This window comes from Camponotus vicinus, unplaced genomic scaffold (assembly GCF_025532165.1).
Source record: "Camponotus vicinus isolate PSW18456_S1 unplaced genomic scaffold, iyCamVici1.0 SCAF_1, whole genome shotgun sequence".
Classification (NCBI taxonomy): Eukaryota; Metazoa; Arthropoda; class Insecta; order Hymenoptera; family Formicidae; genus Camponotus; species Camponotus vicinus.
This window is the reverse complement of record NW_028141945.1, coordinates 29,987,938-30,007,402: the sequence shown is the minus strand read 5'-3', so window position 1 is coordinate 30,007,402 and position 19,465 is coordinate 29,987,938. Positions and strand designations below refer to the sequence as shown.

The following is a 19,465-nucleotide window of genomic DNA, read 5'->3' as shown; positions in this document are numbered from 1 at the left end:
TTACTAAAATAAAAATTAATCGACGTCAAAGAGACAGTCCTTAGAGCATACGATATAATTGGCTTGATAAAATAAATAGTAGCAAAATAAATAAGTGATATATTTTCAGACGCAATGGCTCGTGTAATATCTTGAGACTAAGGAAAATTACATAGAACGGTGTGTCTCGTTGAACAATAACTTCCCTCTAGAGGAAAACGGGATTCTATTCGCGTCGAAGCCGCCGATATCTCCCTCCGATTTCGCCGATCCCGCCGACGACGGGTATAACGCGTGAAACAGCTGAGCATTACCGAAAGTAGTGCGGAATCTCGCGCATAGAAGCTCGAATTCTCGAACCGCAATTTCCTTCCTTTCTTCTGTCCCCTTGCTGTTCGCTCCTTCCGCTCTCTTTCCCCCGTCCTCTTGGAAAAGACGCGCGGCTCCGTCTCATCTCCGTTTCGCCGTTAAACGTTCTCTTCCGCCGTTTGAACGAACGAACGAACGCTCTTATCCGATCTCTCCCGCCTCTCGCGCTTTGAGTTCCGTCGATCCGGAACGACGGTCGGCTTATTTGCCGACGAACGAGGAGGATCGGGAAGGGAGGGACACCGGGATCCGCAGCGTTATCCCCCGCTTTTCTGGCGCACTATCCGTATTTTGAATTCTCCATTTATTGCACGGCGTTACACTTCTATCTTCTCGTTTACCGCGCATTACGCTAAGAATCTCTCCCATTTGTTGCGCATCGTGCTCCGCTCTCACGCACCATTGTCGGCGCCCGTCTTGTTTCGGTATCTCTGATCTTTTCATTGCTACAGTTCTCAAGATTCCTTCAAGAAAATGTAGTTGGATTCTTTTTCCATTTTATGTATGAAAGTGAAAAAGTGGAGAAAGTAAAGTGATCGGATCATGTCGGGATCAAAGTGTAATCTATGCGTGTGTACACATTTTTGATCGCTTGAAAAAATTTTATATTAAATTTTTTTTTCCGAGTATCTTCATATCACGCATTTCTTTATTTTGACTCTCTAATATGGGGAATTTACTCATAAACTTTAAAATGTAAACACGAGAAATTAATTGCGGTTATTGTTGTAGACTGAAAAATTCAAAATGGACGATATAAATGTCATACAAATTTTTTTATACTTTTCCATATTTTTTCATTTTATACTTTTTTGTGCTGCTTCATATTTTCCACATAACGTGTAGATGAATTTTTTACACGCTTCTCTTTTACTCGCTCAACAGTTTTATTCTCTTCTCACTTACACGTATTGTATATAATATATTTTTTGTTTTGTGTATGGATTTTTTTTACTCGAAAATGTTTTTTTTTGTGTAACGCATATTATTTTATACATCTATTATTGATGGGGGATCTTGTGTTTTATTTATTATTTATTATGTAGGTCAAACGCGGAAATATACATCGAATAATTCCTTGCAAAATATAATAATCCAATCCTTTTCAAAAATAAATATCCAATTTTTGTGTCTCTTTTCTCGATTTTTTTCTTATGTTTATTTACGTTCAGTTACAAATTCATCGATGAAAAATTGTAAACGAAGTTGACAATAGTAAGAATTCGTAATCATATAATAATTTATAATCATTAAAAAATATGTAACGCTACAAATAAAACATATAAAACAATGCTTTGTTGTCTTTTTTCTTTAAACGAAAGACTAAACTCCACTAATACTTTTTATATATAATGCAGACTCACACTATTAGCTGACGTCACCTAGCTTTTCAGCGCGCTTTAAATGCGGCAGAAAGGTGGCCGCTTTTACGATCCCGTTACATTTGCGTGCGTTACAGCGATCCTGTTAACGCGAGGCCACTATTTCTGACTCGTGGTATTCTCTGGTCGGAGAATTTAATTTTTTACGTTGCGCACCATAATGTCATTCCCTTAGCAGGTCTCGGTAAAAATGCATTAACCCATTACCGAATGGCACCGTGCGTGTGTCATACAACAGTATGAAATTTTCATCACTCGTGATATGGTATTGTAGCCACCGATACCGCCGATGTACCGAACAAGACAGACAATACGCCGCTAGCGTAACCATTATTGGCCAATTAATTGTGCAGTGTCAATAATGTAACGCCTATGTTTAATTATAAACAGAGAGAGAGAGAGAGCCGTGATCGATTTAATTATGTAACATCGCCGTATCCGGCGGAAATGGCGTTGACCAATCGAGACTAATGCGTTGGAAATTGAGTTCAATCAACGCGCCGGGAGAAATTTGGCAACGAACTAGTCTATATATCTAGATACAATGCGATGGTTATAACATCTTCTCGAAACCGCGACAGGTTTTATGGTTGCGATAATCGATTGTTTGCGTTTTCGAGATTCCCGTTGTGCGTTTTCGCCAACGAAAATTCTGATTAATTTCTCCCCTTTTCGTAAGATTCGCGACTAATAAATCGCGCGAAAATGGTGTTAAAATGTGGGACGAACGAAAAATTAATTGAAAATTACATTAATAAATTACAAGTTTATTTTATTTATTATTTTTAAGTAAATTAAAATTTTCACATTACTCGATATTGTTTAAGAAGAATTGATAGTTGTTAAATTGTTTTGGTTGATTTTTTCTTCTATGCTCGTTTTTTTAACGTCAACACTTTCGTGTAATACTGGAGCTGTCGCGTGGCAGGAATAATTTCGGATCGTTTCCCCCTTTGCTATGGCAGGCCCTATAGCAAGCGAGACGAATAAACGGCCAATGTTCAATTACTCCGACGATAATGATATTATGTTTCTCCGCTTTGACGCGTTTTACGCCCTGGCTTCGACCTAGTGTTTGACACGCCATTGAATCCTCGCCATAGTGATTTCTCCATTATCCTCACGCTATCGAATTCGGATGGAACATCATCTAGAGATTTCCTATTATATTTAAAACAATGCAAAATAATTAAAATTCTTAACACACAATATTTGTTTTATTAACTATTTAAACTATAAAATAATTAAAATTCTTAACACACAATATTTGTTTTATTAACTATTTAAACTATAATTTTGAAGTTTTGATCCCATAAGAAAATAAAAAGATAATTTATTGATAATTTATGATCCGATTATTTTTTCGATTAAGAAAAAGTTATTTTTAAATGAAGGTTTTTTCAACGAAAATTACTTAATTCTCTCGTTTTGCGGGTGTGTCTACATAGAAAAAAAAATTCGAGATTCGCGCGTGTTGCACGTGAAGCAATGCACACGGAGCGATTGCGCCGATAAACAGGCGGAGATATAAAATCGAGGGTACATAACGGAGAAGGGTATGTTTCAGTATGTCCTTCATTCGCGATAAGCGATATTTGTTTTTCGAGCGGCCACATTTTGCCGATTACAATATCGTATCTTTTATTTTATACGTAACCCTCTTCTTTCTATTCATTGAAATTATAGACTGGTCTTTAATAAGATCCTGTATTCCGCAAATGTGGATTGTGAAATATAAAAAAATACAACATAAAAAACATAAAAAATCACAAAATTATAAATGCTTATATTTTATTTGATTCTACAAAAACTACATGTGAGTTTCCGACATGCATGCATGTATACATCATTATTTTATTTATTTCATGTTCCGTTTTTCTTTTATCCTCTCAGTTTCATTCGTTCTCGATGATTTTTCGATATATTTCTTTTAACGTTGAATGTCAAGCTGTCAATACTGAGCTCATCACCAAGTCAAATTTTCATGCGCAATTTCTATAAAATTGGCAATCAACATCGAGAAATGACATGAACGCCTCTCTTTTTCTGCGATACATTTGGATTTCATTTTTTAACAATGAATCTGTTTTTTTTTTCGTCTCTGTATAATCATTTTTTTCTCTACTATATCTATATATCTGTTGTATAAGTTAACATTAATCATAAATGTCAACGCGTTTAAAAATCCGGCTAAATTTTGAATACACGTTTTGCACAATTTTACCTAGTTTAATGCATTGCCGAACGTTTAAATAGTACTATCTTTAAATATCTAAAAATCGATGCTAAACATATGATTGATAGCGTTAAGGAAGATATAACTAACTTAAAATAGTTGCTCGATTTTATCCGAAAATATTTCAGAATAATTGCATATTAGATTTTACACGAGTAGTTGCTCGATTTTATCCGAAAATATTTCAGAATAATTGCATATTAGATTTTACACGAGTAGTTGCTCGATTTTATCCGAAAATATTTCAGAATAATTGCATATTAGATTTTACACACTTCAACAACAACAACCTTCAAGACTCGCATTGTCAAATGTCACTCACTTTCAAGCCGACATTATGACATTAAATTTTTAAATTATCGCCAAATACGAGTCTATCCAACAGCTTGTAGAAGCCCTATGTTCCTTTTAAGGAACTAAGGAACCTATATACGAGTCTATCCGCACTTATTACAGCGCCAACTTATACACGGTAGCGTTAAATGGGGGATCGCGGCTACGATATCGGCAATACGTGATTGGCATTACGAGACCTGCTGCGCGATCCCGCGATCAAGGATTTCGCGACGGACGGATGTATCCATGTATCCGCGACGAATAAACGACAGGAGCGAGCCGAAGTGAACGGGCCGCTGCACGCGGCGCGAATGCGGCCGCGATGCAATTTACGCGATATTCCATCGTAGCATTGCCGGCATTGATTCCTACGTGTCTTTCTGTACGCGTGTGTGTGTGTGTGTGCATTGTGCATGCGAACTTTTCGCGCGTATCGCGAGAATGCCTCTCGATTTTTCTGCTGTTGAAGTGGAAAACATTGTTTTTTAGGGAAATATTTGTTTCTCATTGGACGAGAATAGAGAGATTGCGGATATTCCTCAACTGTTGAATGGATTGAAATTGTTTTTATTGTTAAAACATAAAAAAGAATTTAGCTGAATGACATAAGCACATTCTTGTAATAGTTTAACTTAAATTAGAGTCATTATGTTCATGAATAATATTTTCTTTATTTATAATATTTATTATATTTCTTTATTATTTTTTTATATATTACATAATTATTTTATGTTACTTTGAAGAGCCTTTAATTTTAATCTATAATACATTAATTTTACTGTAAAAATATACACGTTATTTACATTCGAATTTAATGGCAATTTAATATCCCTCTGAAAAATCATTGATATTTGCTCTTAAACATCAATCAACAAGTTCTAAATATGTTTTAATATTCCACGTGTAAATAAGTGACACTCTCAAAATACGCTGAAAACTAGAAATTGACCTTTTCAACTTCGTACCTATTTCGCGTCTAATCTTAACTTGATCGCGCGCGATGACAACTTGCAAGGCTACGTACCCGCCGGGAATATCCGCGTATGTCGCGTATATGGCCGGCGATAACCTGCAGGTCACCATAAGACATTCTTCAAGCGATTTGATTTAGTGGCCCTCTCAAACTACACTATCCCCCGCCGTTATCTAACGTTGTTCGGGAACGGCCGATCCCCCTCGCCGCGCGCGTTTGCCTCTCTGCTGCAATACACGTCCGTACCTGCAGTTTACTACCACGCGAAACGAACCGGAAGTTTGGCGGAAGTACACGCGCGGGGCAGCCTAAAGGCTCGTACAGACTGTACAAACTCAACGCGGTGCGCACGAGTGGAGAATAAGTTCGCGTTGCTGTGTGAACGTGCTATCGAGAGCCACATGCCGCTCAGCATAGAATGTACTTTAGAACCTTTATCTTCTCTCTCCTTTTGAACGCTGATCAAATTTTGTTATTTGACTAACGGTTGGCCAAACAGTTGTAAAGAGAATTCGTTAACAGTTGGCGATAAACAGTTCGGCAGTGATGTTTGCTTTAGTTTAAATATGATCGTTTAAAGATTCTTAATAACAGAGAGAAAGAGATATTAATTATATATTATAAAAAATATATATGTATAAAATATAATTTATATATAATATAATAATGTATAAATAATAAAACAAATATAATTTTATGATATTTATTTTTTTATGTACGCATTAAAAAAAGTTACATGTTCTCCTCCTCTTTCTAAATTTTACTATTGTAAGATAAAATTAACCAATTGTGAAATGAAAGTTAAATGATGTTGGGGAACTACAGATTAGTTAGTTTAATATTTACTTTTACAATCAAGCACATGCACAGTTGAGGAATATCCGCAATCTCTCTATTCTCGTCCAATGAGAAACAAATATTTCCCTAAAATCAACGAGCTTAGTGTGCACGCGCCTTAACGCAAGCTTATTGCAGACTCGGGATGATAAATCACCTGTACTATCTTCTTCTTTGGATCTTATGACTTCATGTCATGACATACTGAATCCCGCGAAAACGGTTCGATAAATAAAATGGATTTAAGTACGTCATCAAAGTGCGCTCAGCTCCTCGAAAAAAATCATCCTGATGTTACAATTAAGTTCACTGCAGTTAACGTTTACCGTCAGATTTCTTCACCTGTTCGTGAAATCTTTATAGAAGTTGATGATGCTGAAAATGACACAAGTCAGAAGATAAAGGGATTCTTCAGATGTTCCCATTTTTAACATTTATTATAAATTTTAAACGACAGATTTTTCGAGATATGTGCGTCAATTTTTTCTCGACTCTAAGGTGGTTAAAAAAAAATATCGGAGCAGTAAACTATACAATTCTGTCAAGATCTATTATCGTACATCAAATGAATCGCGACTGCAAATTTATAAATCATATTTTTCGACGGGAATTTTTTATTACACGCCAATTTCTTTCGATAGCTATTACGCATTCCACTTTAAGATATTTTCCTTTGTAATTTTCTTCCAAATTACAATCCTGTTAGAAAGAGAGAGATACACATTTCAAATTAAATAAAACGTTTTATTTTACGGTTACAATCGATGTGTTTTCAGGCAACGTTCTACCGCAATTTTCTCGCAGATTGCGCCGTACGTTGTACACAGGATGCTTTGTTCTGACATTTCTCCGTTCAGGCCTGTAACAGGCTCCGCTCGCGCGCTCAGCTGGCATATCTGTTTCGCCGTTTGCTTCTGAGGGCGAGTCCCAGAGTATTAATAAATTGCGCCGTATTGTGCTCTGCTTCTATGCGGATTCCCACCTCCGCGTGCATCGCCTTCACCTGCATTGCCATCACCACCGCGCTCTCATCTATTTTCTCGTCTTTTTATCCGCCTTCCTCGCGCGCAGGAGCTACCGCGACGAGTATCTCCCATCGGGATTATCCGGAGTGGCAGCGCATCGAGGCGCGAGCGAAAACGCGATGGTGCTATAGCTTCCCGAAAAGCTAAGCTTCTAGATGGATTTAGAGGGATTCCCGGGAAGAGCGCCAAGGTCGACGTGGCTCGAGGATTTTGCCAGCGTCGCACGAGTGATGCACAGCCGAAGAAACGTAGGTAATTGTCGGGAGAATTTCGCCAGAATTTCTTTTAGCGTCGACCGATTTTTACCCCCTGTAAGAATTTTTTGCGGGGTTAACCGAGATTTTCGGGTCGAGATTAAAATGCTCCAACTCCGTACTCGACGTGTGATCGAGAATCGTATTGTCGGAATTTTAATCTTCGACCCTGATGTATTATTGTGCGTGTCATACTCTTTGTCGATTTTGTAAGATTTTTAATTGATATCACCTCCAGCTGTTCGAGCTGAGTTATTTCGAATTGAGCGAATTTGTTGATAGAATGCTACAAAGATAGTTTGAAAATTCGCGTAGAAGTTTCTTACGCTAATCGTGCCGAATCAGCCCGTATTCGCCGACGTCTTTGTCGCTTTATTTTATACCGCCCTCCGGCTTGAAGCTGGAAGTAAGGCGTTAATGGAGCGGATGACATAGAGTCGGAGAAGCAGGTCGGGGGAGACTATCACTCATGCAACCGGTAACAAACGCATGGGAAAACTCTATTCTGGAGAGTTTGCGAGTATCTACGTTAGAGGGAAAGATCGCGTCAAAGTTGGGTGCTTTGTCATTTTTAGTAGCGACGACGTGACCTCGCATTTATGTCGTCATCCTCATGAAGAAGAGAACTCGCAGGTACTCGATTGTCAATAATAGAAAGATAGCCTGCTGGTTCGATTTTTGAAATTGTTAAGATTCTCACGTATGACTTTATTCGAAATTTTGAATATACGAGGGATGGTTATATAGAATTATTTACTAGATTCTCTTTGACGAATTTTTGTTAGATTTAAAATAAAATTGGTTTAAATTCCTTAGGATTAAATTTGATTTAATTTAAATTTAATTTAAATTTAAATTTAATTTTTTTAAATTAATTTAAATTTTTTAAATTAATTTAATTTAGATTTACATTTATTTTATTTAGGATCTTTCATTAACTCAATTTTAATAATAATTTAAATGTCTCAATTTTAAGATTACTTTTTACATACTCTTAAAAAATAACATACTATTATTGTAGTAAATTCCACAATTTTTCCATATTTATAATATATATTTTTTCATTAGTTTTTAAGAGAAATATTTATTTTTGTATATAATTTACCTACTTTTATTATTTTCCGTTAGATTATTCTATTGTGCATATTTATAATACAAGTCACAACAAGCTTATGAGTTTTCAAGATATAAAGACATATAGGATACACATCATCAAGTTTAATATCGTTGGCAGCGCCTCGTTTCCACGCCAGAAATAATCGCATACACGGGAATATTATCAAAATTCCCTATAGTCTCGAGCAAGAATTTCGGCGAGCGCCGTTTGGCTCCGAATGGTAGAAGCCCTCGAGCGAGTCCTTGACTGTCCCTTGCGAAATTTGCGTCATAGAGTTCCCGGCACGAGTGTGTCGTGCACAAGTTGAACATAAAATTGTGGAATACGAAAATATGCGAATGGACCTTCATCGGCATTGTCGTTGCCAACGTCGGCCGTTAGTAAAACTGTCGAGGCATGTCCCACTATGCCCGTGGAATATCTTCGAGAGATAACGATAGCCTCGCTTTTCCTTTTTGCATCCCTTTTCTGCACACAATGTAGCCTGAAGCTGACATCTTCATGTGAACGAAGCTTTTTAAGCAGCTTTGAATTGGTTCACCAACAAAAATATTAATAAATTTTTCAAATTATTCGATTGGAAATTAATTGTCGTGAAATTAAAGGAAACAGAATTTTAATTTTGATTTCCAGATAAATTTTAGTTTAATAGTATTTTATTATGTATGTGATTTGAATATAAGAAAGATATTTAATTTGAAAGTTGAAAGGTTTTCTTAATTAATTAAATTTTGGATTGAATTAATTCCATATATACACACACACACATACATATAGAGATGTTTTATTCAAACATTGAATTTCAGAATATTTGACATGATTGATGAATTTTAAAGAAAAATATTCAATCAAATTTCCGCTTAGGAAAAGTTATTTATTTACGAGTTTTGGATCATTTATTACTTTTTACTTTATGATTTTATTGCAGGGATGCAAGTTTACAGGTTGAAATAAAATAAACTCGCACATGGATATACACACTGTTGCTTCTAAAGAGATAAAAATGGCAAAAGTGAAAGAACTAGGGCAAGTAATTCTCTTTCACACGAAAGATAACTCGAGATTGAGAGGAGCAAGTGATGCACTTTGCCACTCTTTGGCTACTTAGATTTTCGAGAAGTCCGGAGGAGCGTCGAGATAGGTGTCTCGAGCTCGCCGCGAAAATTTCCGGATAAAACTCGATGGCGAAATAAAGCGTGCGCTTCCTCTTTTTTTCCTTGCGAGTTGCGCCAGAGTTCTTCAGGGGTTGCTCTTCAATTTTCGAGCCGCGGCTCCGGAGGTAGGTGCACCGCGGAAGAATTTCAAGTAGGCGACACGTGTAAAGCATCGGCGGCGCAAAAACAGCTTCAGAAAGTGATTCTACTTCGCGGCGTGATGCAGTTTTGCTTGATTTTCGTTTCCGCTAGGAAAATCCCGCCGGCGGAAGTTGCGCCGTTTCGGGAACCGGGTTCCTCTACGACTTCTTCTCCAAGTGTCGGAGAATATCCAAGTAATGTGAGAGCCATGCGCCAGTAAATCACAGACACGTGCCGATATGTGCCGTTGTTTGCATAATGCACTTCCACATACGAGTTTTTTAATGTTGAAAAAAATCCTAATAGAGAGAAAGAGAAGCAATATTGAATATTGATTAGTCTTTATTTAGTTCTTTTTTAAATTTTGCACTTTAATTTAAAAAAATTTTTTTTTCTTTGAAAAATATATTTAAAATAATACATCACACACACATTATATATATATAAATTTATACATACAAGCAATTTATATAAAAATGTGTATGCATTACTAAATAAATATAAGAAAGAAGAAGAGAGATAACTTTTTAATTTTTTACAGAAAATAATAATATACCCTCAGTGTACGAAAATATTAAAATTTGACCTCATTGATACCTGATATTCCTTGATTTCACTCTAAAGCTAATTTTGGAAAATATCAGTTGATTTAATTAAGGCTCACGATGTCAAATATCAGATCACCGATCCAAATATCAGATCACTGGAATAGTTTATTAGTTATTCTCGATATGTATATGTACAGCGTTATTGGAGCGTGGCTTATGCTGCACCTAGAATTATCGACAATCATTTTCATCGACCGCCAAACTGAAACGCTACTCTATTCGTGTGGTGCGTACATATAGACATAATTATAACCGTCCAGCGTCCAATAAGCTGCCAATTATCTCTCTGGATCGCGTTAAACTTCCAAAATGGTAGTCAATATCGCGTGCACGTCGTTCGTTAATGTTGATTTTGGATTTAGCAACTTCCTGGCCGTTAAATCCAAAAACAAAAGCCTTTAATGCTAAAGCTGTCGGTAATCAGTAGCTGGCAAAAATCGGCTTAATCGACGCCGCTGAGTTCTTGGCACGTTCATTGTTCTTCTTGATGATCTGATGGAAACCGAATTCATATTTAATGTTATTAAACTTGATAAAATCGTACACACTCGGCCAAAATTTTTATAATAGTAAATAATATTTTATATTGACAATAATCTGATAATATGCAAATGTAATATTATTTATATATAAATTATGATGCATAATTTTTAATGAATATGGAACTTGTGTCAATTTAATATATTATCGCTTTATGTTGATCGTTATTAAAATTCAAGAGAAATTTGTTGAATGATTAAAAAATCATCTTTGCACGCTAAAGATTATTATTATGTCGTCTGTCATGCGTGAACATGTCAGCGAACATTTATCGTCTGCGAAAAACATAGCGATGAATGTCAACGGGTTCCAGCAAGTTTCGCCATATAATTCAGAAATGGCACTTTGGGGAAGTTACTGTCGAACTTCAATCGAAACGATATCGAGTTACAAGACCATCGAAAGGCAATCCAAGAGTCGCGAGAGGGAAATGCCCGAGCGACGGCTGCACATCCTCTCAAATCGCACTTGAATCAGAGATAATAAGGATGCTTTATTTTTTCATTTCAGATCGGTGCTCTGAAGAATTATTACCTCTTCTCTTACAAGCGACTGCACAAGAGGTCTATCACTGTGAGTGAACCGCATCATAAGGCACTCAGGGATGAACCACGGGTAAGTCGACACACACGCACATTCTTGTACTCTGCTAATTTAAAAACTGCTCTCTAAAAGTGAATCAGTGAAAATATCACTAATTTAAACAGTAAAATAAGATTTCACTGAGAATCAGTGAGTATTTTACTGATCTTCAGTGGAAACGCTTATTTTTTGTTATTTTATCTTATATCTCACTGATTATGGTCAGTTAAAATAAAATTCACTGTAAAACCAGTAAATTTTACTGTAAAACCAGTAATCGCTAGTTTGTTCGTTTACCGCTACTATCGCTATCTCTCTCGTATTTAATTTTAGTCATAAGAATTATATAAAGTTTGCAAAGAGCAACATTTAAAATTAGAAGTATTATTTCGATTTAATTTCTGATACAATCTCAATAGAGAGGCTTCAGATATTAAATCGATCTTTATAAATCGGACAAATAAATGTCTGGCGACTTAATGAAAATTATTCGTTCGTTATCTATTTAAAATAATAAGTTCAATGCATGTAATATAAGTAAAATAAAATTTTTAATACAATAAATATTTAGTAAATATAAATAAAATTTTTAATTTTATATGAAATAGATAGAGAGAAATTGTAATTTAATATTACTGACAATAACGAAAGAAATATTACTGATATTGAGAAATATTACTGATTGAAACAGTCAAAATTATTAACTGATTCTTTCAATAAAATATCACTGATTTACAGTGCTGTACTTATAACTGCTGTAATCAGTGACTATTTACTGTTTTTCAGTGATAATATACTGATTCACTTTTAGAGAGTGCTTATTATCAAACTGGTAAAACGCAGTTGACATGAGAATTACGATACATTTATCTCGGAACCTGTGAAATATATTAAAACCTCTCTTAGATATCGAATAATTAATTTTAGATATCGAATAAAAGATTCTTTCTTGAAAATATTAATTCAATTGCTTTAATTGTTTTATTTGCGTCATTTAATCTCACTACAAAAATAGCTATTTCATTTTTGGAAGGACATTGGCAAAAGTTGATGGAATTGATGCTGGGAAGGACGAGCTCTGCGCTGGGATATTTTGAGAAAAAGCTATGCAATATGCGTTGTTTAAATAGTCCTGTCATAAAAGTATCGTTTTTTTTCTCGGTATGTCCCTTGTGCTTTCAAAAAGTTATTTTCCAGTTTACATGCAGTTTTCTATCGCTGAATATTCTGTGTCGCTGCGATAGAATATTCAGCGGTACACCTCACAAAAGATTGCAAAATGTTTCTTCCTTTTTTGATTGACTATAAATGTATTCTTTGTTTGGCTCTGATCTAAATTTTACCGTTGTGACAAACGTTGAATTTCAGTGTGCTATGAAAACATCCAGAAACGGAAAATTGTTTTATAATTCAGTAAAAGAGAGAAGCAGAATATTCTGCTTTACAACAGTATATTTTAACTTAATAATTCTTGTGTCTGTGTGTGCGTATATATTTGCACGTACCACACGCAAAGAAGTAATATATGCGATTAGCTTACAAATTATTATATTATTCACGATAATAAAAAACATAAATCTATTATTAAATCATAAAATAAGTCATGAAATTTTGTAGTACCTGTGAATTTTTCAAACTTTCCACTATAATTTTATCTTAGTATTCGTGCGGGAAATACCTGGTGGCCGCTTTAAGTGCACTCTCGGAGAAGCCTCGTCGTCCCTGCTCTCACGAGAACGTGGCAAAATATCTCACTGTTTCGAGAGACAATATTGTCATCGCCGCGTTTTCCGCCATTGTCCTCGTCTCGATAAGCTTCTCCTCAACGTGGGTGAAAATTGCGGAGCGGAAGAAGGGCAGGCGAAATGGTCAGAAAAATATCGCGTCGAAAAAAAAGAGAGATATAGAGAGAAAGTAATGCAGTTCTTCACATGCAGCCAGTGGACGCGGTATAGCATTAATCATGAACTAGGCGCGGAGAGCACGTGATCGCGAGGAAAATGCCATTTGCACAGGGCGGATGTGCGGAGGTAACTTCCGCGCGAGAGATACATTTTTTTCTGAACGCTCGTTGCGCTCAGAGATCGTCGAGATTTATTGCTGACGATGCCACAGATACGTGACCGGGAAATCTCTCTCGTTTTCTCCCAACGATCATAACTGGCTGCTTATTAATTGTGCAGCACGCTTAATTAACTGCTTAATTGTTCGTTAAAAAAATAAGAGAAGGACGTTTTATTTTTAATTGCTTGCTTTACGGAAACGTCACGCAGCTCATGTTGAACGAACGAACTCTATGTGGAGACATCATTTCTTCTTTTAATTCCTCTTTCAGGGTATGAAATAATATAATACGCTTTACATTTACTTAAATCAATATAAAATACACTTATGACGAACAGATTTTATTGGCAGTTAAAACTTACAAAGATTTAGTGATATTACAATTAATAATATTGCACCAATTTTTTATTAATTTTTATTAAGTATTCTATTCATGAAATTTATATTATTAATTTTTTGAAAATATTGAGAAGGATATTTTCTTCCGGTGAAAAAGATCTCAGCTAACTATAATTGAGATTAAAATATAATTAAAATATATTTTTTTTAAATTAAATTCGCTGAAATATAAAAATTCATATTTTAATTCAATAAAAATTGATGAAATTGATTGCATATTTACAAGGATTGCATCTTCCTATTTCTTTAAAAATATAAAAACGTTTGATCTTTGCCTTTGTAGTTTTTCTTTGATTCGTTTTGCTCATAATTTACCAGAAAAAAATAAAAAAATGTTATAATAGAACTAGGTCACATTATTCCAATGTGCATTTTTAAAAAAAATTTACATTTTCATATATTTATATTTTAATGTAAAATTGCATTCAGAGCAGTTTTATGTAGTTTCTCGGTAATTGTATATTGTTATCTATTGATTCTCGTTTCAATAACTTATTAGTAAGCTCGTTATGTCTGAGTAATGAATGGAAAATTTATATTATAAATAATGGAAAATTTGTATCATATTGCACCGTTTTTATTCTGCATAAAATATTACAAAATCGCAGAATTGGAGTAAAATAAATAAAGGATTCTTTGTGTTCGTGTTTTCACTTTCGATTTTAACTTTCGCTATTGAGATTATCAAACAAACTAAGTTTGCAAATTAAAATTTCAGATAATAGATAAGTTTCATTAGACATTTCTCTATTATTTTCACTGGCATATTTATCAATGATTTATTATTATGTCAGAAGTAAATTTTGTTTAATTTCTCACAAAGAAGTTTAATATTTCACGTTTAATAAAATGACTTTGATAAAATAAATGATTCGACGATTTATTCGAAGATAAAATTGATATAATGATTCGAATATAATATGGATATATATGAAACATATAACTCGTATAATAAGATAGAGATTATTTTAAATATATTTTTCAAAGTTAATATCTTTCAATATTTTAATATTATTTTATGTTAGCGCGTATCAATTAGAATCTGATCATAAAAACAGTGTCTCACTTAGATTTTTTATTATAATATAGTTTTTTAATATTTTATTATTTCTTAAACAATATATATATTTATAAACATAAATATGATAAAAATTAGGACTTTTGCATGATATATCAACCTTATTAAGAATGATGATGTATTTGTGATAAAAGTTTTTATTTTATAAACTATACTTTTTATATATTTAGAATTTTTTATCTACAAAACTATTTATAATTCATAAGAGAAGATAGCAACATCTGTTATTATTTTACTACACGACTGCCATAATCGTTTAATTTTAGCATGTTCAATAATCGATGTAGAACAACATATGTACCAAATTCCTTTCTTACACTCATCGTTGTTTCGAATATTCTAAAATCCTTATGCGCTTGGATACGACCGTGAAACTAATTCAGTTGATTCTGGCATCTCGCCAGAATTGTGTAAGGATCGTGACCCTATCGGCGATACCGAATCGCATTGCGTGTCTAGATTAGTACGGCAATATGAATGAAACGAGAGAAACGCAACGCGCATCAGAATTAAAGCTCGTTCCCCGAAGCGTTTTTCGGTGATTGTGCGATTTATGATTCTCGATTGAGTCAATCTGCATCGATAAATTTTCCGCATCAGAGCACTGGTGTATATAACTGTTCATCAACTGGATAAAAAACAGCGATTGTGATAGTTTTTAGTTTAGTGTCGTTTATTAAAAAAAAAAGAAAAATTAAATATTTTTTTTTTCAATTCTTATTTTTTAACAATTTCGACTAATAATGTTCTGACATAATATATATACTCAAATTATCAAATAAATTATTATGATTGTCAAATGCTAAATAAATATATGAGTCATGGATTTTCATATTTTAATAATTTTGACGATGTAAGTAAAAATGAGATAATTTAGTGCATATAAATATCAATGCTTTTTTCTTAATCTCTTTAATATTCTTGTCTTAATGAGAGATTTATATAGCGAAGTGTTGTGTATGATTATAAATTCAACTTATAATTTATACTTAAAAATGCAATAAAATTTTAATAATTCAAAAACATTGAAATACCTTTCATTTTTGAGATGGCATATAATTCATCTACATCATTAACGCGAACCATGTTTCGTCCACCGACTCTGACGACACTGATGACATATTCCGGGCACTTAGGAAAATTTGCTGTGTTACTGGTTTACATTACCGTGTAATATCGGGTGGAACTTAGTGTACGTCGTGAGATAACAAAACGATAGCTAATGGCCCCGGGTCAGTTTACCAAGTTATCCAAGTTTGTAATGTGATGACAAAGTCGTCGTCGGAGTCGATCACAGCGAGGCAAGAAAACTTGTTGTTACAGACCCGATTATGCTTTCGGTTGCAGGTGCACTGGTTTCAACAGCAGCACGAGAAGAAGCGCAAGAAGCGCGACTTCGGCGCCCCGTCCTACGCATTTGCCGATTATTCGCCCTTCTTCGATTTTGGCCCGCGTCCGCGACAGGCCACCTTGTTCCATCGCCAAAGAAACAGAGGCTTGCCGCTTCAAAACCTGTTCACGGATCCGCTCTTCAAGGAACAGTGGTATCTGGTAAGTATGGACTTCGACTGCAGGGACCTCCGCGACAGGATACGTGACGAGAATCAAACGAATCGCGCAAAGTGTTGAAGCAATTCAACATTTTCGATTATTTCTTCTCTCTTCTTGAAAAGAATCTATCGATGATGTCTCAGCTCGGAAAAATTTACATTATATCCTCATATTTCTCGGAATCTCTACGTGATAAGAGAAAATATGTAATATCATGTTACATTGTTCAATTAAAAATTATAATTGACGATGTATTGCAATCTCTCAACGCACATGTAGATATTTAATTACTTATTTTAATATAATAATAATAAACTAATAAGAGCAATATTTCGATATATTTTTACGTCATCTTCGTTGATTTAAATCTGACGAGAATAACGTTAATTATTTTCAATTATTGTAACATCTCTAGTTGCAATTATTTATTTCGGCGTTAAATAAAAAAAAAACTATAATTATTTCGACATCTTGATATAAGTCTCGCGTATGATTTATTATAGCTGTAGATTCGATAAATTATGGCGTATCTTATTGTAATACATGATAGGATTTCATTACGGCTCGATGTGCACTTGAAACAAAGTAGATATCCTGCATAAAACACCACGCACATGTATTGTAAACAATTATTAGGGTAATTACTTGGGCTTTGTATAAACAGTCAATCAACTTGTTTGTTATCCGATCATTATCAGTCGCAACTAATGCGATCTTATTGAACGAGAGCCGTTGAATCAATTAACGGCCTGACCCGAGATTATCGAGAACAATGCGTTTGGCGTTTAAAACCTCTTTCACTTTGCATATTCTGTCATTTGTTGGAGTGGTTTAATAGCTCCAAATTAACCCATAGATTAATCGCTCTGGCACATTCACACTAGACTTAAAATATTCTCTTATTTAAAGTACTCTGATAAAATCATTTTTAACTCTATATGTTAATATACCTATACTTAAATTATAAATTAAAAATATGATTTATTTAGTTCCAATGAAAGATATTATAAAGATAATAATTTATATTAGATATTATAAAGATAATAATTTATAGAAACTAACAGAAATATTTTTTACATCATTTTTCTAATGATACGAAAAATTGTTAGTATCTTCAAACGATATATTTATGAAAGCAATTTGTAAAAAAAGTTATAATTTTAATCGGCTAAAAAGGACTCGTAATTTTAACAGGCTTTTTTTAATATTATATATTATTTTAATATTATTTAATTTATAGGTTGTACTTTGATTGACAGAATTTTCCTGTCAAGAATTATTTCTTGTCTCATGTTTAATATTAACAAGTACGGAATTATCTTAAGTAAAAGTAAAATACAAAAGATATTTGTATTAATATGTAATAAAATGAAAGATAATTAAAATGACAGAATTAACAATTTTTTAGATACTAAATAAAATCACTTTTTAACATTATAAATAGTTGCATAATTGCAAAAACGAATTAAACCTATCTGGCCCAATTCTGTTATCAACTATTTAACATATATATTTTATCAAATATTCCCCTAAGTATAATGAATATATTTTTCATATAAATTAATTCGGTGTTTAAAAAAATATTTAATAATAGCAAGTAAAAAATAACAATTACGAGGAGTTGGGATTTTATTTGTAGGACTAATAAATCTCTCCACTTAGCGCGCCAAGTGCATCGCGCGTCCGGACTTTGTATTTAGTTCTCGCGCGATCAGGGGGCCTTAATGGAACCGTTGTGCCGTGCACATGTTTTCTTAGTGTTGTAAGCGGTTTATAGCAGCCGCGTGCCATCCGGAACGACGGTGGCGAGAAACAACGGAAGCGAGCAAACTGGCTTTTGGCAGATTCCGCCTGATCCGGGGAAAACTTTTCTGTCTCTGAGCGCGTCTCGCCAGCGCGGCGTCTCGGCCTAAGTTTCTTCGCCGAGTTCTCGATTATATCGAGTGTCCTGCTCCTAACTCTTCAGCCAGTTTTATTGGCGAAAGCAAGGAACACGCCGATTACTCATTTTTCCGAATTAAATAAATAATCTCTTAATTACTTTGGTCCTTAATTGTTTGCGCGAAATCTTTTTATTTAATCTCAAGCTTATTTGAGGTTTAGTTACAATGTTATTTGTCAAATTACATGTCCAAGAATTATGACAGAAGATGGTGCACAGTCGAATTTGGCGTTCTTAGAAACAAGCAATTCAAATTTAATTACAAAATCGACAAATGAAAGGAAGCGTTGGAAATCTAAGATATATTTTATATTTTTTCTACAATTTTTTATATACAAATTAATCGATTTTAAATGGGAACAAAATTAAATGAGCAAAAAATATATATAATTTTTGATCGATTTGGAAAATAAATAAGAGAGAAAAATATACTATTCGAAATAAAAGATAAAATTTATTTTACGAAGTGGCGCGTTTATAAAAATATCTTTAGAAAGCTCTTGAAAATGGCAGGAACGCGAGATTGCGATCTTGCGTAATGGACGTGATGACGCGCGATATGAAACTTGAGCAGGTCGAGCAAAGTCCGATACCTGAGGCCTTTTATTTACAGAGGGTGATGCCCAAGTATGCCGATACTCTCGAGCGCGGAAACCACTATTGCGGGATAAAAGCACAGGGTGTGTAATATTCGTGACGCGCTCGGAGCGTCGCCCGGGGTGCGATAGGCAACCAAGGTTTACGTAAGCCGAGGAATCAAGCTTTGATATTCTATATATCGGTATCGATACTCTGATCTCAAAATAAAAATTGATATAGAAATGTCCGAAAGCGAATTAATAAATGACAGAATTTCAAATTTCGGAAGTGAATTAATAAATGATAGAATTTCAAACTT

General features: G+C 34.3%; 2 protein-coding genes across 4 annotated transcripts in view; both read left to right on the top strand.

Moving 5' to 3' along the window:
* Positions 1-19,465, top strand: part of Ns4 (Nucleostemin 4) — a 219,442-nt gene that overhangs the window by 153,992 nt on the left and 45,985 nt on the right. The gene's annotated exons all lie outside the window — the stretch shown is intronic.
* Fur2 (furin-like protease 2) overlaps positions 1-19,465 on the top strand; it is a 336,953-nt gene that overhangs the window by 301,904 nt on the left and 15,584 nt on the right. For all 3 annotated transcript variants that reach the window (XM_083109351.1, XM_083109272.1, XM_083109193.1), the window contains exons 3-4: positions 11,462-11,566; positions 16,422-16,625. In XM_083109351.1, the coding sequence (XP_082965477.1) occupies positions 11,462-11,566; positions 16,422-16,625 (309 nt within the window). The remainder of the gene's footprint in view (positions 1-11,461; positions 11,567-16,421; positions 16,626-19,465) is intronic.